Source organism: Protopterus annectens, chromosome 10.part0 (assembly GCF_019279795.1).
Source record: "Protopterus annectens isolate FY-2018-M chromosome 10.part0, PAN1.0, whole genome shotgun sequence".
NCBI lineage: Eukaryota > Metazoa > Chordata > Ceratodontiformes > Protopteridae > Protopterus > Protopterus annectens.
The window spans coordinates 306649505-306674028 of record NC_056744.1 but is presented as its reverse complement, the minus strand read 5'-3'; the positions used below and the strand labels follow the sequence as shown (position 1 = coordinate 306674028).

Genomic DNA, 24524 nt, shown 5'->3' with positions numbered 1-24524 from the left:
GTGTAGTTGATTTGCCTGTTAGCAGAATATTATTGGTGGCCGCCAAGAACTTTTGAGGGTTGTTATGGTGCTTTCTTTGAATATTGTGGTAATAGTTGATTTTGTCAAGTTTGACTAATTTCTTTGCTTTGTTTCTCAATTGCAGGAAAGATAGATGTTCTTCATCTCACATTGCTGCAGTCCTTACACTTGGGTAGTCCGCTGTCCTCGGTCGGCCCGAATATCAAAGTATAAGGCTGACGTCGGTCAAGGCGCATTTGACTGACATCAGGACGTCAGGGTACAAATGCGCATGACCGACGTCATATCCTCAGTCTTTTTTGCCGCATGGTCCGATGCAGAAGCAGCATTGCAAGTGCCGGTTGGCGTTCTGAAATTTTTCGATTTCGGAGTTTCAGACCGAGTCAGAGTTGGCTAAGTACCCCGTTGGGGAATATTTTAGTTTTTCTTGCCTCAGTGGTTTACGGATGTCAGAAAAAGTGAATAATTGTATTTCTTGTGGGAAACAGATACGCATAGAGACTATCATACTTTGTGTATTCCTTGTTTAGGGCCTGAGCACGACGTTGTTGGGTGTCGCTCTTGTGCTAGATTCAATAAGCGCACTATAAAGAGAAGGTTAGATTGTGCCAGGTTAGTCTTGAAGCGGTGCAATTATAAAATGCCGTCGGATGCTCCGCCGCTTCTTCAAGAGCGCAAGGACAAAGCAGTTAAGCCTAGGCTAGAAGAACCCGTCGGCGGACGCCGGTTCTTTAGAGGTGTCGGTGGAGCCGGTGGTTCCACGGAGGTTTCTTTGGGATCCCAGGGAGAGACTTTGTTATTGCAGGATGTGGCCTCTCAGGAGGCAGGTCAGGCTGATGGGGCTTCTCAGGTTACTATACTCCCCTCCCTTCCTAGGGTGGTTAGGCCCTCTCCTTCTGTTTCCAAGGCTTCTCCCAGAGGCAGGCCAGGTTTAGCTTCAGTTGGTGTCACCCCTAGTTCTTCAGGGACTGTGCCCAAGAAGCATATGCTTAAAATGGCAGAAGATTTGATTACTTTGATTAGGGGTTCTTTGCCCCCTCCTGATAAGAGACCTAGGGTGGAGCCTGAGCTAGGGAGTTTTGAGCAGGCTTCGGATGTTTCAGAGTCTTCGGCTGAAGACTTGCAGGAGTATTCTTATTCTGATTCTGATGTGGATGATTCTACTCCTTCTGCTTCTCCTCCTGAGGATTTTTTTTTTCAGAAACTCTTCATTCCATGAGGGAGCATTTTAAGTGGGAAGGTCAGGACTTCTCTGATTCCAGGAAAAGGCTTAGGGAATTTTGTTTTACCCCAGCATAGGCCTTTGGCTATACCTCCTGTTTTGGATGTGGTGGAAGACGTTTTACGGAGGCTTCTCTTAATCCTGATTCTTTGCCTCCTGCTCCTGTTAAACCGGATAGGTATTACAGGGTGCCTGAAGCTCATAAGTATCTTTTTAAGAGTCCTAGGGCAGACCCAGAAACTGTTAGTCAGGGGCCTAAAGGTGTTAAGGCTTCTGTTGTCAAGAATCCGGTTCCTACGGATAAAGAGGCCAGGGCCTTGGACAGATGGGGAAAGAAAGTTTATACTTCTTCCACTCTAGCTATGAGGGCTTTGAATTGCCAGTTTCACATGTTGAAATACCAAAACTATCTCCTTTCACAATTGAAGTCTAAGGTTGATGCTCTGGCGGAAGGTATTGATTGTAAAGAGTTACAAGATTTAGTACATGTTTCTGAACAGGTGGGTAAGCATTCTTTGCAATGTGGTTTTGATGCTGTACAGGCCTCGTCTAGGGTGGCTGCCACTGGGTCAGTTCTTCGCAGGCACGCCTGGCTGAGGGATCAGAATTTATCTGACCATGTTAAAACAAGGATTTTAGATGCTCCTTTGCAATCTGATGTGTTGTTTGGTTCTCCTGTTGAGGCAGTTTTAAAGAAAATGGAAGACAAGGCTAAGTCTATGCAGACTGTTAAAGATGTTTTGCAGGTTCAGGCTCCAAGGTTTGGTAGGAACTGGCCTACTAAGGGGTGGGCGTATCCTTCTTATGACTCCCAGGCTAGGGGTAGATCTAGGCGTGGTAGGGGCAGAGCTCAGGGCTCTTTCAGGCCTAGAACAGGGAGTTCTCCTGCACAGTCTTGGTGAGGGCAGGGGTCAGTCCTTTCGTAAACAGACCCAATGACCTACCTTTTCAGCTGCCAGAGTCTTCTCGTCTGGCAGCACCTTTGGGAGGAAGGTTGGCACTTTTCAAAGAAAATTGGAGTTTAATTACCCAAGACAGATGGGTATTGGATATCATACACCACGGTTACAGGTTTTACTTCCATACCTTGCCTCCTTTCAAAGGCATGCCAGGCGTTCCTCCTCAACAAAGAATAGAGGCTCACAAGCAAATTTCTCTGTTACTCCAAATAGGGGCCATACAGCCGGTCCCTATGCCAGAAGTGGGCCTAGGATTTTATTCTCGCCTGTTCCTAGTACCAAAGAAAGGGAACACGTGGAGACCAATTTTGGACTTATCTATCCTCAACACTTATCTGGACATTCCCAAGTTCAAAATGTTGACGTTACAGCAGCTTTTACCTCTGCTGGGCAAAGATCATTGGATGGTAACTTTGGATCTCAAGGAAGCTTATCTTCATGTTCCTATCAGACTGAGTTGCAGGAAGTATCTGCGTTTTCAAGCTGGGACTTCTCATTATCAGTTCTCTGCATTGCCCTTTGGCTTATCTACTGCCCAGAGTGTTCACAAAAGTTCTGGCTCCAGTGATAGCTTTCCTCAGGTTAAAAGGAATACAGATCTATCCTTATTTGGACGATTGCCTGATTCTGGCTCAAGGAAGGGACGAGCTTCTTCATCATTTGGATTATGTGATAGCAGTGCTAAGATGCCTGGGGTATTCTGTGAACGAAATAAAGTCCAGTCTAGTACCCTCTCAGGACATGTGCTTTCTGGGTGTGAGACTGAATACAGCATCCCAGATGGCCTTTTGACCCCGGACAAACAAAAGAATCTTTCCCTTTACTTTCATCAGTTGTCTCATCAGTCCAGGCTGACTGCAAGGACAGTCCTTCAAGCCTTGGGGTTCATGGCATCTTGTATTCTGGTGCTTCCCAATGCCAAACTGCATATGAGGAAGCTACAATGGTATCTCAAAAATGTATGGACACAGCACTGCCAGGATTTGGACACTGTCATTCAAATAATACCTTGCATTCAAAAGGAATTGTTGTGGTGGGCTCAGGAATGTCACCTAAACAAGGGACTCTCTGTGACCCGGCCAGAGGCGAGTCAGATTCTAACGACAGATGCCTCAGACAAAGCTTGGGGAGCTCATCTGAATGGAAAGTGGATACAAGACAAGTGGCCTGCCAGACTACAACATCTACATATCAACTTGAAAGAGATGTTAGCAGTCCAGTTTGCATTAATAGCTTTCAAGGATTTACTTTTTCCAGGGCAGGTGTTGATTCTAACAGACAACACAACTGTCATGTGGTACATCAACAAGCAAGGCGGAACACATTCTTATCCTCTATGCAGGCAAGCAATGATTTTGTGGGAGACTGCTCTCAGTTTACAGCTAAATCTTCAGGCAAGGTTTCTGCCGGAGCACAGAACTCCTTAGCAGATGTGTTGAGCAGACAAATTATGGATCCCCACGAGTGGAAATTGGATCCTCATGTATTTCAGAAATTGACAGTGTCATGGGGAACTCCAGACATAGATCTGTTCGCTTCTCCACTAAACCACCAGCTGCCAAAGTTTTGCACAAAAAGGTTTCATCCCACGGCTTGGAAAGTGGATGCTCTTTCTTTCAATTGGAGCAATCTTCATGTGTATGCTTTTCCGCCTCTGCCTCTCCTCCCAAAGGTACTACTAAAGGCCAGACAAGACAAGCCAAGGATGATTTTGATAGCTCCAGATTGGCCTCGACAGCATTGGTACCCATTACTGAGAAGCCTGGTACGGAAGCCTCCTTGGCCTTTGCCTTCGATTCCACACCTGTTGTCTCAGGAGGACAGTCATTTGCTCAATGTCAAGCTTCACTCTCTGCACTTAACAGCCTGGCATATTCTGTTTTGAACCATAGTGGGCCTCCACTTCCACAGCAAGTTTTGAATGTTATTTTGGAAGCTAGAAGGCCTAGTACAAGGAAAGTGTACGCAGATAAATGGAAGAGATTTTTATTTTGGAGTGCAGCAAAGGATTTTCATGTTTCTGAGCCTAATTTAAGTGTGGCTCTTCAATATCTTACTGAGTTACTGGACAAAGGTTTGTCCTTCTCTTCTATTAAGGTTCATGCTGCAGCAATTTCGGCTCACTATGATTGTGACCCACCATTGTTTTCTCATCCTTTGTTCAAGCAATTTCTTAGAGGGCAAAGAATATAAGACCCCAAAGAGCTCCTACTCCTGCTTGGGATCTCAATTTTGTGTTGGAGAAACTCACTCTACAACCTTTTGAGCCTGCAGCTACTACTGAATTAAAGTTTTATCATGGAAGACTGCTTTTTGTTGGCTATTACCTCTGCAAGAAGGGTTTCTGAGTTGCAGGCCCTTATGGCAGTTGAGCCTTTCTTAATTTTCCATAAGGATAGGGTATCTTCACGTACTAATCCTTCCTTTATGCCTAAAGTGGTTTCTAGTGTGGCTTTAAACCAAACTATTCATTTGCCTACTTTTATGCAAATCCCCAAAATAAAGGGGAAAAGATTTTGCACACTTTAGATGTACACAGGCAGTTGCGATATTATTTGGACAGAACTAAAGGGTTCAGGCAGTCTCAGCAGTTATTTGTTTCTTTTGCTTTGAGTTCTCAGGGCAAGCCTGTGTCAAAACAAACTATTTCTAAGTGGATTGGGTTTTGCATTGCTTTCTGTTATTCCCATCATGGCAAGGAGATTCCAGCTGGGATTAGGCCTCATTCCACTAGGGCTACTGCCACTTGACAGCTTTTTGAGGGGTGGCAACTAAGGATATTTTGGAGGCAGCTACTTGGAGTTCAGTGCATACTTTCTCTAGGCATTATCACCTACCACTTTACTCTAAATCCAGGGCTGGTTTTGCCACTGCGGTTTTGCAGGGCATTTTGGCAGCTCCTGCTTCCTTATAGTTTGGCCATCCTCCCTTACCTCTGCTTTGGGATTCTACCCAAGTGTAAGGACTGCAGCAATGTGAGATGAAGAACATAGTACAGTTTTGTACCTACCATAAATGTAGATGTTCGAAGATCCACATTGCTGCAGTCCAATTTACCCTCCCTCCTTCCCCTCTGTAGTTAGAGGCGGTTGTGTGGGTTGGGTGGTCAATATGATGTATATTGTATATGTTGTACATATTTTTAGTGCTAGGATGGTTGGTTGTTTGTTTGCTGTCTTTTGGTTTTGACCTTTATTTTTAGGGTCTTCTGACATCTGGGGCAAGAAAAGACTGAGGATATGACGTTGGTCATGCGCATTTGTACCCTGATGTCCTGATGTCAGTGAAATGCGCCTTGACCGACGTCAGCCTTATACTTTGATATTCGGGCCGACCGAGGACAGCGGACTACCCAAGTGTAAGGACTGCAGCAATGTGGATCTTCGAACATCTACATTTATGGTAGGTACAAAACTGTACTTTTTGAGGCTTGGGATTTGTCTTTATGAAACTGGTCCCAAGCTTTATCTCTAGCTTTAAGCGGGAATCTGCATTCCTTACTTAGCCAAGGTGCATGATTGGCTTTTACCCTGATATTTCTAGGGAGTGCATGGTAGTTCAGTATGTCTAGAAAAGTGGTGTTGAAAGATTTAACTGCCTCTTCCAGGCATTGTTGTCTAAGAGGTTCCCAGTTGCAGCTCTTTAGTGCAAATATAAAGTTGTTAGGGTTGAATTTTTTTTTGTTTCTGATTATGTGGTAAGTGGTTGGTTTGTTTTGGTGGGTACAGGTCCTGAGAAGAAAGGTTGGTTGATGGGTCACTAAGGCTGTCAGGCCAAACAACCATATTAAGAACATAGGGTGGAGGTCTTTATCAGAATTCAGTCGGGGATGGCTTGTCACTTGGAAGATTTGTCTGTCCTTGTAAGAGAGATGATAATTTGTGTGAACCCATGAAGGTTAGTATGGGTTAAAGGATTCTGAGAGGAGTAGGTGGGCCAGTCTGTGTTGAAGTCCCCCATTAGGATTGTTTCTTGTGGGTGGGTATCGGAGATCCAGTGTAGTAAATTTTCTAGTGAAGGAATGTTGTTCCCAGGTGGTATGTAACCACCTATAATGCTAATTTGTTTTTTGGGGTTAATTTGTAGCTTAACAAAGAGTAGCTCTGCGTTGTTAAAATTAGGGATAGGTAGCTGTAAGTTTTCAATTTCGAGGTGAGTTTTGAATAGTATTGTTACTCCACCCTCCTTTTGATCTGTCTTTATGTAGAGTATTGTATCTGGAAGCTAGGATTTCATTGTCATTGTTGGGCTTTAGCCAGGTTTCAGGTAATATAATCATGTCGGGAGAATAAAGGGAGAGTATTGCATGCAGGTAATGTACTTTTTTGCCAGTGCTTCTTACATTCATGTTGAAAAAGAGAAGGTTTGAATTGTTATGGTTAAATAGGGTTGTATTAAATGGGAGATGGTAGTTTCTGGAGGTAGATTGTGATGAGTTTGGGCCAGAGTAAGGATGTACGTCTCCAGAAAGACTTAGCAGCATGGTAAGTTGAGGAGACAGTTTTGTGAACTTGTTTTGCAGTTTGGGGTGCTTTTGGCAGGTGAAGAGTATATGTTTTGCAGTTTGGGGTGCTTTTGGCAGGTGAAGAGTATATGTTCTAAGTGGGTGGAATTTGTTTCCATAGTATGCTTTGTGGCTGGTGTTAAAAAGGGTTGGGGCTATAATATAATAGAAATATCTCTCTTGATGGGATAATAAAGTAGTTTGCCAGGGAGTGGGATTAGGGACTTGCAGTTGACTATGATATGAGTAAAGGTGGTATAGGAGCACCAGCAGTGTGTTTGAGATGGTGTGTAAGGCAGTTAGGTATAACTGATTGCTATTAAGGTGTGGGATTGTGTGCTAGGGATGTGTTAAAGAGAGATGTTGCTTTGCTTAGTGTGACTGGCTGAAAATATGTGGGTGTGGTTAGCTAGCTATAAATGTAGGGGAAGTGGGGTGTGTGGGTGGGTATGGGGGTAGGGTAGTGGAGGGAGCCTGAACGCAGTAAGGGCAAATGGAGCAGATTGAAACCGTGGCATTAGGGGCACTTTCCAGACAAAACAATTATCAGAATGTAACAGTAAGTGTAGTTTTCTGAGTTAAATTTAACTGGATATTGCCTAATTTATGCTGGGACCAATGCAATATTTATATGCCAATTCTGAGAGACATTGTGAAGTATTTTTTAACGGGTGTTAGAGGTCAAATCTAATGGTGGGAAAAGGAGATATTTTAGGCAAATTGGTTAGGTTCTAATCAATTGGGAAAAATGTTATACAAGTTTTAATTATAGGCAGTCCTGACGTTTAGCTATAATGATTAGTGGTCTAATCTTCAGCTTAACAGCTGCTCAATCTAGTCTGATGTGTCTAATTTGAACAGTGGGGAGGGGAAACTATGCCTTGCTGCCAACCCAGGTGAATATCGCTCCCAGAGCTAAAGCGTGAACAGACTGAAATAGGGCTCAACACTGAGCAAAGAAAAGTAACAGTAACATACATTCCTGCTCACAGTTAGGTTTCAGTTTAATTGCCTGGAGTCACCAGAGTGGTTGCTAGTCAGTTAGTGCAGGCTTCTTGACTTGTACTTTACTCATATGTGCACAGGGGTGATTCTGAGGCCCAAGGGAAGGTGGGAAGAATTAGTAGGAACAGGGGATATGTGTATAGTCAGGACAGAAAGAGAAAAAAAAAACAGTAGCTGTACAATAGTAGGTCAGTACTACATTAGAATAAGTTAAATTAGTTTAGCAGAGACATCATATGCAAAGAGCTGTGGACAAGCTCAGGTAAAAATACTGATAAAAAGACAAACTTATGTATTCTATAGCTGTGATGCTCAAAAGATGCTGAGCTATGAATAGTTTCTTAGTTACAGTTCAAGCTTCTGTGGCTAAAAACTAACACAGAGGATCTGTAGTGGTACACTGGTTACAGTTGCATAGAGGCAAACAACATTAGTGAACTGTATCTAACTGTAATATGCCTCCCTACAGCAGACAAGCTCCCCTTAAACTGATGAGCAAAAATACACCGTTAAAGAACACAGCAGTGTAAGGTTGTGATTAACCAATGCATAGCAGTACTTTGTAATGGTCAAACAGAGGTGTATGGCTGCTTAGTATTATAGATAAATGTGATGCAATAGATTTATTGCCAGTGTTTAGAAACTTACAGGGATCTCTTAGATGCCTTGGGTTCAGAGGCAGCAAGGAGGTCAGAAATGGCGCCTGTTGATCAGGTAGTTAAGAAACCTCGTTTCAGTAAGGGGGGGGGGGGAGTATAGGTAAGGAAGGTGGGTGGAAGTGCGTGCACTGAAACCACAGTGTTGGGGGCACTTCTCAGACAAAATAAAGTATTGGAAAGTAAAGGACTCTCATTAATATTTCAAATCATTGCAAAGCTGTGATAGAAAACATTTAATCTAGTTTTGAAATACAAGTATGGCAGAGTTGGCATAGATTTAATAGACTTCACCAGAGCATGTGACAAGTTTGATCAGGGGCAAGAACTTAGAAACATCCTTCTGCCAGTGGGAAACCAGCATTGAGGGTAAAGCAGTTAAAATGTTGAAGGTGAGATTTACATCCTGTCTTCTGTATCACTTGTCACATGGAAAGAGTCAGCAAAGTCTGGCCCCACATTAAGAAGCATTTATTACCTACTTAATCCTGTTGCTGGAGTGATAATGCAGGCTGTGGTGGTGGTGGTCCTGCCGCAGCTGGACTGCTGTGCTCCTACTATCTTGTTTTCTACTGATATAAGCCAGATACAGGTGCAAAGGAGGGCACAATCAAGTCCCATAAGCTCCTTATGCTTTAAGCTCCTTCGAAGAAGCATCACTGTAAAAAGCAAAGAAGGTTGCATCTGCAGCATGTGTGGGTAACATTTTGTTGATCATTTGTAGAGTGCAGAATGAGGAGTAAGGTCTGTCACTTAACAGGAAACACTGCACATTTCCATATCGGTAACGTACAGGTCTGTCACTTAACAGGAAACACTGCGCATTTCCATATCGATAACGTACAGGTCTGTCACTTAACAGGAAACACTGCGCATTTCCATATCGGTCACGTACAGGTCTGTCACTTAACAGGAAACACTGCGCATTTCCATATCGGTAACGTACAGGTCTGTCACTTAACAGGAAACACTGTGCATTTCCATATCGGTAACGTACAGGTCTGTGACTTAACAGGAAACACTGCGCATTTCCATATCGGTAACGTGCAGGTCTGTCACTTAACAGGAAACACTGCACATTTCCATATTGGTAACATACAGGTCTGTGACTTAACAGGAAACACTGCGCATTTCCATATCGGTAATGTACAGGTCTGTCACTTAACAGGAAACACTGCGCATTTCCATATCGGTCACGTACAGGTCTGTCACTTAACAGGAAACACTGCGCATTTCCATATCGGTAACGTACAGGTCTGTCACTTAACAGGAAACACTGCGCATTTCCATATCGGTAACGTACAGGTCTGTCACTTAACAGGAAACACTGCGCATTTCCATATCGGTAATGTACAGGTCTGTGACTTAACAGGAAACACTGCGCATTTCCATATCGGTAACGTGCAGGTCTGTCAGTTAACAGGAAACACTGTGCATTTCCATATCGGTAACGTGCAGGTCTGTCACTTAACAGGAAGCACTGTGCATCTGTCACTTAACAGGAAGCACTGTGCATTTCCATATCGGTCATGTACAGGTCTGTCACTTAACAGGAAACACTGCGCATTTCCATATCGGTAACGTACAGGTCTGTCACTTAACAGGAAACACTGTGCATTTCCATATCGGTAATGTACAGGTCTGTGACTTAACAGGAAACACTGCGCATTTCCATATCGGTAATGTACAGGTCTGTCACTTAACAGGAAACACTGCGCATTTCCATATCGGTAATGTACAGGTCTGCCACTTAACAGGAAGCACTGTGCATCTGTCACTTAACAGGAAGCACTGTGCATTTCCATATCGGTAACGTACAGGTCTGTCACTTAACAGGAAACACTGTGCCTTTCCATATCGGTAATGTACAGGTCTGTCACTTAACAGGAAACACTGTGCATTTCCATATCGGTAATGTACAGGTCTGTGACTTAACAGGAAACACTGCGCATTTCCATATCGGTAACGTACAGGTCTGTCACTTAGGAAACACTGCGCATTTCCGTAATAGGGTACCATACGTGTGAAACTTTTAACCACTTATGATATCTTGATATAAATGCAGTCTTTCTAGAACTCTCTCCATAACAGAGGTGCGTCTTACCATTGCTTTTTCTGTCTCTCTTTTTGCTCTTAGTATGGTCCACTCTGAGGGCCAGAACAAGCCGTTCAAGAATCCCAATGTCAAATTATTGCCTGCTTTCTGTTTGTGTTTTTTTGTCTCCCAGCCCATGTGATAATATTGTGCATTTACTGTTTTTCTAGTTTTGTCTGCCAGTGTGTGTGCCCCTACTTTATGTACTGTTGACAGACCTCTGAACCGTACTGAATGTCTTGGTTTTTACCAGTTTTGAGGTCCAAATAATGGGGTGCCATGATTCCTGAGTGGCACCCCTTAATTTCCGAATTTCCCAGCTTTTTTAAAATTTTTTTTTGTTTTTCAGCTGATGTCGCATGCAGAGGCATGCGCAATGACATTGGCTCCATGAACAGCCTGTCAGAACTGAAGGATTTCACTGAACTTCATTTCTGGACCATAGTGTTTGTGCAGTTCCTCAGTTGCTTAAAGCAGCATTTTAATTCTACGGTTACTGGTCGGCTTGGCTCCTCCAGCCAACGTGTTATTCAGAAATCAGAAGCCTACAGCATTCACAGACAGAAGAATGTTTAGCAGGGGGATTCACTGAACTGTTTCTGGGCCCCATAGCATACGTGCAGTTCCCCAGCTCCTCCTAAGCAGCTGCATTTGAATTCTGTGGACCAGTTCCGGCTCCTCCAGGTAAGACAAACTGTGCTGTAGCAGCATTAAGTTATTGTATTGAGAAGTGCTGGCTTTTACTTCGGTGCTTAGAAGCAGCAGCCACAACTTTCCCAGAAATTATATGCTTTGCATGTTTGTTTTTCACTTAGCAGTTTTCAGTCCCTTATTGGCAGGTGAAACATAGCTACAGCTTAACGGCAGTCAGAACATGCAATGCTTTCATGTGTGCACTTTTTACAGCTTAATGGCAGTCCAAACATGCGGTGCTTTCATATGTACAGTTTTTACAGCTTAATGGCAGTCAGAACATGCAATGCTTTCATGTGTACACTTTTATGCCCAGAACGTTGCAGTACTGATTGGCAGGCATTAATTCCATAGACAATTACTGGTCAGCTATTATTTCTTTGTGTGTTTATGCTTTCATTTGCAGTACTTATGTTTTGTGTGTGTACAGCTGTCATTTGTACATATTATTCTTTTCATTTATGGGTCTCATTTGTTACTTTACAGCCAGCTTTCATTGTGTGTGTGTGTGCCCCAGTTAGTTACAACTGCCAGTTAGAGTTACTCAGACTCAAACCCTGTACCTTAGGTATAAGGAGCTAAAAGCCTAAACTCTCTACCCTTACCACCATCCCCCTTGTGATTGAAGGAGTTAACCATAGTTTGCAACTGTCCAATGTTTATGGAATATTTGGCTCATACTTTTGGTCTGTTCCTCTTAAAGATTTGTGGTTTTCTGGCAAATCACTGAGAAGTTGAACTGAATTCAGTAAATAATGATAGCCATTTAAGTTTCAGTCTTCCTATCTTTCAGGTAACACATTGTAACACAAAACATTTTACTCTAGCAACTTTTCTAAGATTATACAAGCAGTGTTTAAAATGTGTCCCCGGTTTTGGGCTTTTGTCCCCCCAATACATTTTGGCTTTCTCCAGATTTCTTGTACTGCATAGTTTTTCAGGGGGAGAGAAGTTTAGTGCTACTTATGCCAAGTCTGCTTGTGTTAGTAGTACAACAGGTAGAATACTTGCTTTTGATGCAGAGGGCTGTGGGTTCTACTCCCGCAGTGGGAGTAGAACCCTCAGCTTTCCGCATCAAAAGCAAGTATTCTACCTGTTGTGCTACTAACAACACAAACTGATTTGGCATAAGCAGCACTGCTTAGGCCAAGTCTGTTTGTGTTAGTAGCACAACAGGTAGAATACTTGCTCTTGATGCAGAAGGCTGGGGGTTCTACTCCCACAGTATGTAGATGGATTGCTGATACTGTACTGTGTACTTTTAAAGTGGGTGGAATTGGTGGATGCTGCAGTCCTGAGAATGTCCTCTCTGGCAGAGATACCTAGCAACTATGAACCTGTTATCAGTTTGACATCCATTCCCTATTGCAATATTACTACCTTATATTTTTTTTTAAATGTAACCTAGGCAATTTATTCCTCAAGGGCAACAGGCACTTTATTTGTAGGTGAAACAATGAACTATTAAGTTGTTTGCTAGCAGCAACCTCTTCATTAGTTACCGATCTCTTTAATGTGGAATTATTTAGATGACTTTTACTTCTGCAGAGATTGTGCATAGTTACTGATACTGGTGGATTGTAGAAGTTTAAGTAGACTTTTATGATGGAAATGTTCTGAATTGGGCAGTTGTGTCATTATTGGTTCATGCATTTTGTTTCATTGCTTACTGGAAAAATGTTCAAACAATAAAGTTAAAATGCGCTCTAACAGGTGTGCTGTATTATACAAGGAATGTCATTTAATGCAATCAGGAAAGTGTATCGAAGAACACACACATTTTTTGTGCAAGGGGCCTATGATTAGACAACAACCCAAAGGTAATCTTTATCCGCCACTGGCCAGATGAATTTCCTTTGAATGTGGGTTTCAATGCTGCTTTAATGAATATGGGTTTTAAGGACAGAGAAGTTTTAATGCTAAGTCTATTTTCATTGTGAGACTGTATGCCTTTGTTTAACAGATTAGTGTTTGTGCTGTAAAATCTAAAAGATTTAAATGAAATCCAGTTTATCCAAATCATTGTAGAAGTAAAGTAGTATGCACATTACAGTGTTTATGATAAATGGGCCAAAATAGCCAAGTAATAGGACATTGGAATGGTTGCAGTGGGGGGCTGTGTATGGGGGGGCCCCATTCAACCATGATTTTGTGAGGTGGGAAGGGCAGTGAACTCAAGACAGCCCCGGACAGCACAAACACAAGCTGTGCCACTGACCAGTAGTCCACGGACAATAACTTTTGGAGGTCCTAGCATGCTGTAATATTCTTTTGCTAAAATTAGAATATTGCCTACCATTAAATGCCCTACTTTTACCACAAAACCCACATACTGCAAGTCACCAAAAACAAAATCCTAAGGTTCATCATCTTCTCCCTTCCCAGTGAACATCATTGCTACACATTTCAAAAGAAAAAAATAATTTACTGCAGGGTCTGGGCTGGGGCCATATTTTGGTTGTCTGTTCAGTTTGCGCTTGAAAGTTGGTACCCCACAATTCCATTGAAGTGGGTGGTGTTACATAATTATGTATGCAAATTTTATGTTAATCAGCATACAGAGTTGTACCTATTTTTCATGGACCTTTGTCCAGATTTTTGATGTTACCAGGTTGAGAGGTATGACTGTTAAATATATGCTAACTTTCTAGTTTGGTTTATGTCCTGTAGTTACTTGCAGACACCACACCTACCGATTTAACAACTTAGAGATGTATAGGATTGAACTTTCTGAAGGTCTGTACATATATTATGCAGATTATTAATACTAACTTTTCTAATTTTATGTTCTAGGACCATCTGTTGTTACCAGCTACAGCTCACAATAAAACAAGAAGGCCCAAAATGTCCCTGTTGCTGCCTGCCATGAATGTGACCGGTAAGTACAGATGTTTTGTCAAGGGATCATTTGCAACTTCTAGCTTTGACCATAGCCAGTGATTAAAACTGTAGTGTACAACTCTGTGTGAAACCATCAGTCCAGGAATATGACCACTATTTAATGTTGTGCTCAGCAGACCTCATGTTCAGTAATCCAGCCACAATTGTGGTCATTGGTCAGATTAGGTCTGTAGTGACCCCATATGGTAACATTCTGCTTGAAGTGCTTAAAGCATTTCTGTATGATCTTGCATAGTACATCACAAATAATTTAAGATGACTTGTTTATTTGGAGGCTATATTGTGGAGGGAGTGACATTAGCTTGCGACCAGCACCAACTGATGAGGCTTTGTTTCTGTTTGTCACCATCATTAACGATATACGAGGAATGTAGCAGCATTACACTAAAGACTGCCTGCTGCAGGAGTGCTCATTCCTTAGTCATGCATATAGTTTTTGGCCTTAGGTGCCAAATCTACAAGCCATTGGATTATAGGGAGCGTAGCAGACTGAGGGATGAAGTGACAGCAGTGTGGTGATGAGTGTTTTCCAGAATTTACTGCCTGTCATCTTCTCATCTTCTGCCTTGATGTTCTTCATGTTTCACTGTTGCAGTCATTACATTTGGGTAATCTGCTGGCAGGTTGCCCACAGTCGGCCTGATTAACAAAGTCTTGGGTCCTGCGTCAGTTGCTGTCCCTTCCTCCAGGACGTCAGGTCGTCAGGGGTATAAAAAATTTTTATCAGTCTTTCTTGCCGTGCGGTGCCCGCAGCAGAAGCAGTTCGCAAGTGCCGGTCGGCCGACTCCTGAAATTTTAATTTTCAAGTTTAAGAACCGAAGTCTTCAACTTAAAGCTAAGTACCCTGCTGGGGAAACTTTTTCTTGCTCCTTACCAATGTCAGTAAAAGTTAATAATTGCATTACTTGTGGAAGGCAAATACCTCCATAAAGATTTTCATTCATACTGTATTCCTTGCCTAGGCCATGACCACGACGTACCTTGCTGTCTGTTTTGTGCTTTATTTAATCAGCGCACTATCCATCGTCTGTATATTTTTGCCTCTAAATATTTCAGTTCTCGGTTTAATTATCCAGAAATGTCATTGGTTAGCCATCCGAATACCAGGATTCTGAAAAAATGCAAAGATAAAGACAGAGACAGGCCGCCGAGGTCCAAAACTGCCGACGATGCCGCCAGTTCACCGGTACTCAGTGAGGCACTTTTGCAGCCCCTGATACATGCTACTTCTGATTCGCAGGCCTCTACTGAGACCCATTTGGAGTCCGGTATGTCGCAAGATAACTATGGAACCCGCGGATGTCTCTACCTTGGATGGGTCCGGAGCCGCTGTGCAGGCACTGGCTTCTGAGGATGTATTCAGGCCTACAGACTTGCATATTAAATCGACACTGCCTTCATTACTAAGGCCTAAATCTCGATCCATGTCTAAAAAACTGATGCCCAGGCCGCATGCTCAGGCCCCTATGCCTAAAAAACAAATGATAAAAATGGCTGAAGATCTAATAACTCTAATCAGGGGTAGTCAGCCTCCCCTTCTCCCAAGAGGCCTAGGGCTGAGCTTGACTATGAATCTTCTGATCGTGATTCTGTTTCTTCGGGCTCTTCTGATGAACTGGATTTGTCCAGACCTTCCTATGAGGACTCTGATGCAGAGGATTCCATTCCCTCTGCTTCCCCTCCTGAGGATTTTTATTTTGGGGAAACTTTACATACTTTAAGGGAGCATTTCCACTGGGAAAATCAGGAATTTTCTTATTTGAAGAAGAGGTTTAGGGATTTCCTCCTCCTACCTTAGCATAGGCCTTTGGCTATACCTCCTGTACTAGACATTGTTGATGTGTTCTCGGAATCCAGTTTGGCTCCTGATTCCCTGCCTCCGGCTCCTAGTAAGCCTGACCGATACTACAGGGTTCCTGAGTCCCACAAGTTTCTTTTCAAAAATCCTGTTGCAGATCCAGAAACTATTTCTCAGGGGCCCAAGGGCATTAAGGCTTCTACTGCTAAAAATCCTACCCCTTCTGATAGAGACTCCAGGGCGCTGGATAGATGGAGCAAAAAGGTTTATACTTCTGCAACTTTGGCAATCAGAGCTTTAAACTGCCAATTTAATATGTTAAAATATCAACAGCATATTATTGGACAGAAAATGATGTTGATTCCTGACTGTGTGGAAAATAGATTTACAGGATTTAACACATTCTGAACAAGTTGGAAAACATACTTTGCAATGTGGTTTTGATTCTTAAGAGGCCTCTTGCAGGGCTTCTGTTACTGGGACTGTGCTTAGAAGGCATGCTTGGCTTAAGGAGCAATCTTTGCCTGATCATGTTAAAGCTAAACTGTTGGATGCTCCTTTAAATCAGGATCGTATGTTTGACAATAAGGCTGAAGAAGTTGTTAAAAAGATGGAAGATAAAGCTAAATCTATACAAACTGTTAAATATTTTTTACAAGTGCAACCTCCTAGATTTAGTAGGCACTGGCCTACTAAGAATTGGTCCTTTCCAGTCCCTTCCAGGTCCTTTCAAGCCAAATCCAGATACAGCAAAAAACCCAGGTTTCAGTCCCAGGGGACTCTCAGAACTAAGCAGTGGGGGGCCTCCAGTTTCAAATCTGGAAATAACAAGACACCCCCTCTATGGTAAACAGCCTCAATGACTTCCCTTTAAAATTCCCAAGCACTTCTCTTTTGACCACCCTTTGGGGAGAAAGATTGTTCTTCATGCAAAGAACTGGGAACTCATAACCCAGGACAAATGGGCTTTAAATATAGTGTCCCAGGGATACAGAGTTCATTTTCACATGTTGCCAACACCAAACGGGTGGCCAGACCTGCCCCCAAATCAGTGGGCAGAGGCTCAAAAACAAGTACTTTCCCTCTTAAGCATGATGGCTATTCAGCTGGTACCAGAAGAGGAAAAGGGCAAGGTTTCTACTCCAGGCTTTTTCTGGTACCCAGAAAAGACAAATCATGGCGTCCAATCCTGGACCTGTCTACTGGAGATTCCAAAATTCAAGATGCCATCTCTTCACCAGTTACTTCCTGTGCTAGGCAAAGACGCCTGGTTTACAACTCTAGATTTAAAAGCAGCATACCTGCACATCCCAATCAGGGAATCCTGCAGAAGATACCTACTCATCAAAGCAGGCTACTTGCATTGTCAGTTCTCTGCACTGCCCTTTAGCTTGTCTACTGCACCTAGGATATTCACCAAGTGCCTGGCTCCAGTTGTAGCATTTTGCAGGCAAAGAAATATTCAAATAAATCCTTACCTGGACAATTGTCTAATTCAGGCAGAAAACCAGGGCATACTTTTAAATCATCTGGCATTTGTAAAAAGGGTTCTAACTTGTCTGGGGTACACCATAAACAAAAAGAAATCACAACTGGTACCCTGTCAACAGATTACATTCCTGGGTGCAAGCTTGAATACAACTGCCCAGATGGCTTTCCTCACACTAGAAAAGCAAATTCATTTGGTAACTTACTTCAAACAAGTGGCCACAAAAACCCTGCTTATCTGCAAGACAAATGCTGCAAACCTTGGGGTTCATGGCCTCCTGCATTCTTGTAATTCTATATGCAAGACTGCATATGAGGAAACTACAGTGGTATCTAAAAAGTCTATGGAGTCAACATTGCCACAGCCTGGAAACAATGATTCCTATCATACCTTGCCTACGCCTGGAGTTCCTATGGTAGGCAGAGGCCTGCCACCAAAACAAGGGGCTGCCATTCACACTACCCCCTGCCGCCCAAACCCTAACTACAGATGCATCAGACTATGCATGGGGGGCTCACCTGGCAGGGAAGTGCATTCAGGGCAAATGGAACAAAAATCAAATGCACCTACATATCAATCAAAAAGAAATGTTAGCTGTACAGAATGCTCTAACAGCCTTCAAGGACTACATTCTTCCAGGACAACTAATGGTAAAGACGGACACCACCACGGTTATGTGGTACATAAACAAGCAGGGGAGGGTACACATTCCTACCCCCTCTGCAGACTAGCCATGGCATTGTGGAACACAGCCTTGAGCTACCAAGTGCATCTACAAGCTCAATTCCTGCCAGGAAAATTGAATACACTGGCAGACAGACTAAGCAGAAACCTCATGGATCCACACGAGTGGAAACTGGAACCAAGGATTTTCAACATGTTGACAAGTGAATGGGGGAGCCCAGACATAGGTATATTTGCCTCCCACCAGAACTATTAGTTGGGCAAGTTTTGCACAAGGACTCCCCACAAACAAGCCTGGAAAGTGGATGCTTTGTCCTTCAGCTGGAAAAACCTATCAATCTACATCTTCCCTCCTCTGCTTCTGCTCTCCAAAGTTCTCCTAAAAGTCACACAGGACAAACGACGGATGATTTTGATTGCTCCAGACTGGCTGCACCAACACTGGTACCCCCTCCTGCGCAGTGTGTTGCAATTACACCATGGCACCTGCCTCAGACCCCTACCCTGCTGTCTTAGCAGGAGAACCAAATTCTGCACCCTCAGCTTCCAGCATTGAACCTTGCAGCCTGGCTAATCACTTAAATTCACCCTTATCATCCTTCAGCAAACTTGTGATAGATGTCATCTTAGAGGCAAGGAGACCTAGTACTAGAAAATCTTATGCTGACAAATGAAAAAGATTCTGTGCCTGGAACCAATCTTTAGGGATGAGCACAGCAACCCCCAATTTACCTCAGATTTTGCAATACTTAATTGAGATACTTCACAAGGGCCTGTCTTTTTCCTCCATTAAAATCCACGCCTCAGCTATTTCAGCTCATTATAACACAGAACCTCCCCTCTTCTCTCATCCTCTTCTCAAGCAGTATTTCAGAGGGGCAAAAAACTTGAGACCACCCAGGAGAGCTCCATCCCCTGCCTGGGACCTTAACATTGTTTTGGAGAAACTCACTCTACCTCCTTTCGAGCCAGCTGCTACAGCAGACTTAAAATTTCTTTCTTGGAAAACAGCCTTCCTTTTAGCAATCACTTCAGCTTGAAGGATATCTGAATTATAGGCCCTTATGGCAGTGGAGCCTTTCATCATCTTTCATGCGGACAGGGTATCTCTGAGGACCAATCCATTCTTCATGCCCAAGGTGGTTTCCGGTGTGGGCTCTTAATCAGTCCATTCATTTGCCAAACTTCTTTCCCAATCCACAGAACAAAAGGGAACGGATTATGCATTACTTGGATGTGCACAGACAACTTAGATTCTACTTGGACAGGACTAAACCTCAAAGGAAATCTAAACAACTGCTGGTAGCATTTGCTGCAGGGGCAGAGGGGAAGGCTATTTCAAAACAAACCATTTCTAAATGGATAATCCATTGCATTCTGCTATAAGCACCATGGAAAACCTATCCCCCAGGGGATCAGATCTCACTCCACCAGGGCTGCATCTACTTCTGCAGACTTTCTCAGAGGTGTTCCTACCAGGGATATCCTAGAAGCTGCTACCTGGAGCTCTGTACATACTTTCACTAAGCATGATCATTTACCAATTTTCTCTAAATCCAGAGCTTTGCCGTTGCTGTCTTGCAGGCCTTATAGCTAGCCCTAATGCTGTATAAACTCCTCCTCCCAACCATAGCTTTGGGAATCTACCCAAATGGAATGACTGCAACAGTGAAACATGAAGAACATAGTACAGTTGTGTACACTTACCATAAGTGTAGATGTTCAAGTGTATTCACTGTTGCAGTCCTGGTTACCTTCCCTCCAACCCATTGACTTCTGTTGTCTATATCTCTATTCTTGTTTACTATGCTTAAAGCTTTCTGGTGTATTTGCTTTTTGTTGGAGGTGTAACCTTGTATATAATTGCTTCCCATTATGGGGGCACTTGACATATGGGGCAAAAAAAAACTGATAAATTAGCATCAGCTGCATGTTTTATACCCCTGACGACCTGACGTCACGGAAGAAGGGACAGCAACCAATGCAGGACCCAAGACTTTGTTAATCAGGCCAGCTGAGGGCAACCTGCCAGCAGATTACCCAAATGTAATGACTGCAACAGTGAATACACTCGAACATCTACATTTATGGTAAGTGTACACTACTGTATGTTTCCTTCTTTGCCATCTGAGAGCAACAATAACAAAACTCTCCCTAGTTTTTGTGCTAGTTAATTGTTCATTGAGCTACACAACATTTCCATGGATATATTCCCATAATTTTCTTTTTTTTCCCTTTTTTTGGTTGAAAACATGTTTTGTGGAGCCATTTCATACATTTGCAACATTCTTGCTTGTTTTAAAGGGATGGATAAAAAGCCTCCACTGCCCCATACACTAATGTAGATATTAGGGGTCTGCAGTATTAAAGGATTAGATGTTAAAGTCCCAAATGTTTATTGGCCCTTGTTACATGTAGCTGTGCTGTTACTTCTGAAAAGACTGCATCCTCATTGTTTTCATATAAAATATGGCCATCTGCAGCCGCCCCTCCCCAAACAGCTGTGTTTGGATACTTTCCCTAACACCAGCTCATATACTGACATCAGCTGCTATACTTGGATGCAGTAAATTCTAATCCTCAGGAAGGCTTTTCACTCACTGATATCCGTTGCTAGAAGAATCTCCCTCCTTAGCCTGCAAGTATAATTAGAAAATGCCACCCCTCTGAAACCGTTTCTCTGGTTATAGGAAGTCTTCTGACTCATCAACACATGGAAGTGGTTAGAGATTTTCCTTTCCCCAGTAGCTACCATGATTAGAGGCAGGGACTCCTCCATCTTAGCTTATGGTTAGTAGAAGGCTCTTCATCCACAAATACCTATGGTTTAAGACCATACCTCCCCCACCAGCAGCCCAGATTATAGGTTGCTGCACCCCCCTCGAACACCCATTATCAAATGCAGTCCCTCTCTTACTCACTGTCATTTTTAGAAACAGTTTTTCTCCCACCAGTAGCCCAAGTTACAGGTGGGTCCACCCCCACAAACAACCAAGGATAGAGGTAGCTATTCTTCATAAGCACTCCTGGTTAGAAGCAAATCTTCCCCAGTTTAGTGACACTCTTCCCCCCACTTGATTGGCTAGAGGCAGGTCTTTCAGCTACATGGGTATTTGATCATGAGTAGATGCCCATCCCCAGTAATATGCATGGTTAGGGGCAGCTGTGTCCCACCAGCAGTTATGGTTAGTGATAGTCTGTCCCTACCAGCATGCATGGTAAGGTGAGCTCCAATGTCCACACTTAGAGGCACCTGTCTCCCACCAGCAGCTATGGTTAGTGGTAGTCTCTCCCCTACCAGCATGCAGCCATAGTAAGGTGGGCTCCAACATCCACACCTAGAGGAAGCTCTGTCCTACTAGCGGCCATGTTAAGTGGTAGTCTCTCCCCTACCAGCATGTGTGGTAAGGTGGACTCCAATGTCCACACTTAGAGGCAGCGCCTCTCCTACCAGTGGCATATTTTAGATGCATATCTTGCAGTCCAGGTCCTCCATTTACCCATATACTTGAGTATTTAGATTATGAAGTTTGAGCGAGACTGAATATACAGATATTTGAAGTAACATAATCCAAGGAACCATGTGTTATGCTTGTTTTCCCATGCTAGTGTGAGGTCTGACTTCGGGCTTTTGAATGAGCACTATGAGGTTTAGTGGATGGTGATTTGTTTTCAGCTGTGGCCTTGTAAACATGTTGAGTGATCATGGGAAATCTTCCTTAGGGATACTGTTGAGGTGTTATACACAATTGTAGGAGTTGTACAAATGGTTGATGTCTGACCATCCATCCCGACTTCCTGAGCTTTTAGAGGTCTCCCATGCTGGCCTAGGTTTTTCTGTGCCAGGGGAATTAGTAAGACAGTAGGGCATACTACACACCATTTTCTCTTCTCTTCTCCTGCATTGAACTTTCAGATTTCTGGGCAACCTCCAGAACTTCAGTATTTTATTTTATTTTATTTATTTTACATTTGTTGACCGGGCTAGTCTGGCTGGATACATGTCCATTTTCAGCGGAGGCCCGAGGAGAAAAGCTCCACTAAATACTAAGTACATTACATAAAAAATCATTACTCTTAAGAAATAGCAAAATTGGAAGTCATAGGAACACACAGAATGAAAGATAATTTCAAAGAGAAACAAGTTTACAATATATTGTTGAGGTGTTATACACAATTGTAGGAGTTGTACAAATGGTTGATGTCTGACCATCCATCCCGACTTCCTGAGCTTTAATTCCCCAGACTGGGAATATTTTTTCTGCTGCACTGTATTGTTGCAGTCTGTAAGTTTGGCCATTCTTGACTGTAACTTGGAGATCTTTCTGAGACTGGTAACAATACTAGCAGTGCACCAACATGAACAAATTATTTAGAAACAAAAACCCGGAACTGGTATAAGCTCCAATAACCACGACACCATAGAGTAAAATTAGTCAGTGAATTTATTCTGGTACCTTGGCCTTTCACCTTCAATGGAATGTTTAAGCACCACAAATCACTCTATTTTATACACAGTGTCATTTGAAACCAATTAATCAAACTGTCAATTACTTGATGTACACACTGAAAGAAACCTGCATCCCCCACCACACATTAAATATAAGTTATAGGTTTTTCCTTACCTAAAATTCTTCCATCATTCATAAGTATTTACAATAAGTACAGATATTATTCCATAAATTATATTATACACATTTCATATAGAATCCATTCAAAAACATTCAAAAAATTCAAAAAAAATATTCTCTAAACTTTTAATTAACATGTTCTATATGAATCTTAAACAGTTTTCATGCTCACTTATTTAAAACTTTTTATATACCTATTTTTGTTTGGATTTACAAAGTTAAATTACTGTCAATATTCATTCCCCTGAGATGAAACTTTCTAAAATTTATAATCATTTTACATTCTGGTTTATTTAATTCATCCTTACCCCCCCCCCCCCCCCCCGCTCCAATGATGGACGTGCCAGCACACTATAAAACAAACTAGTTTCAGACCCCCCATGAATAGACACAAAATTCTTAGCCACAGGGCTAAAGCATTCCATTGAAGGCAAAAGGCCGAGGGACCAGAATAAATTCACAGACTAAATTTACTCTCTGGTGTCATGGTTATTGGAGCTTATACCAGTTCTGTGTTTTTGTTTCTAAATAACTGGTAACAATACTGAAAGTATCACTAGCAAGCTGGACAACAAATAGTCCCAGTGGACTTTTTATTTGTGTCTGTCTGGCAAAAATTATGTTTCTGAGTGAATTCTTTATGCTTCATTTAATATGGCACTGCAGTGGAAGGTGTATAAGTTAGTTGTTATCCAAGAAATGAGAACTTTGTGACATTAGGCCAATGGATGGCTACCCCTTCTTTTGAAGGAATGCTGTTTTTGGAAGTCATAGAAAATTGTCTAAATGCCTGAAGAAAATAGACCAGAAGTTGCCAGCTAAAATTTCTGGAGGCTGGGAGCTTGAGGTCTTTGCTACCCATCAATCCTGTAAAGGCTTGATTAGCCAGCCTGCCTCCAACATCTTGTGCAGTGTCCCCAACTGCTAGTGCTTCTTCTGAGGATAGTAGTAAGATACAGATGTGCCTGTGGGCCAGGAATTACCTGCTGAATCACAACCAAATGCTATACAGATGTACCTGTGGGCCAAGAATTACCTGGTGAATCACAGCCAAATGCTATACAGATGTACCTGTGCGCCAGGAATTACCTGCTGAATCACAGCCAAATGCTATACAGATGTACCTGAGGGCCAGGAATTACCTGCTGAATCACGGCCAAATGCTATACAGATGTACCTGTGGGCCAGGAATTACCTGCTGAATCATAGCCAAATGCTATACAGATGTACCTGTGGGCCAAGAATTACCTGGTGAACCACAGCCAAATGCTATACAGATGTACCTGTGGGCCAGGAATTACCTGCTGAATCAGTCAAATGCTATACAGATGTACCTGTGGGCCAGGAATTACCTGCTGAATCACAGTCAAATGCTATACAGATGTACCTGTGGGCCAGGAATTACCTGCTGAATCGTGGCCAAATGCTATACAGATGTACCTGTCGGCCAGGAATTACCTGCTTGAATCACAGCCAAATGCTATACAGCTGTACCTGTGGGTCAGGAATTACCTGCTGAATCACAATCAAATGCTATACAGGTATACCTGAGGGCCAGGAAGTACCTGCTGAATCGCAGCCAAATGCTATACAGCTGTACCTGTGGGTCAGGAATTTACCTGCTGAATCACAGTCAAATGCTATACAGATGTACCTGTGGGCCAGGAATTAACTGCTGAATCGCGGCCAAATGCTATACAGATGTACCTCTGGGTCAGGAATTACCTGCTGAATCACAGCCACATACTATACAGATGTACCTGTGGGCCAGGAATTACCTGATGATTCGCAGCCAACTGCTATTTTCCAGGCACCAGTAAGGTGTGGCAGCCTGTGGTTGACACTTCGAGACCACACTCCTAATCT

The 24524-nt window shown here is 42.8% G+C and overlaps 1 protein-coding gene across 1 annotated transcript in view; it reads left to right on the top strand.

Annotated features, from left to right (window-relative positions):
* LOC122813060 (cyclic AMP-dependent transcription factor ATF-6 alpha-like) overlaps nucleotides 1–24524 on the top strand; it is a 2557378-nt gene that overhangs the window by 2223647 nt on the left and 309207 nt on the right. Inside the window, exon 15 of the mRNA XM_044085178.1 lies at nucleotides 13949–14033. Within this exon, the coding sequence (XP_043941113.1) occupies nucleotides 13949–14033 (85 nt within the window). The remainder of the gene's footprint in view (nucleotides 1–13948; nucleotides 14034–24524) is intronic.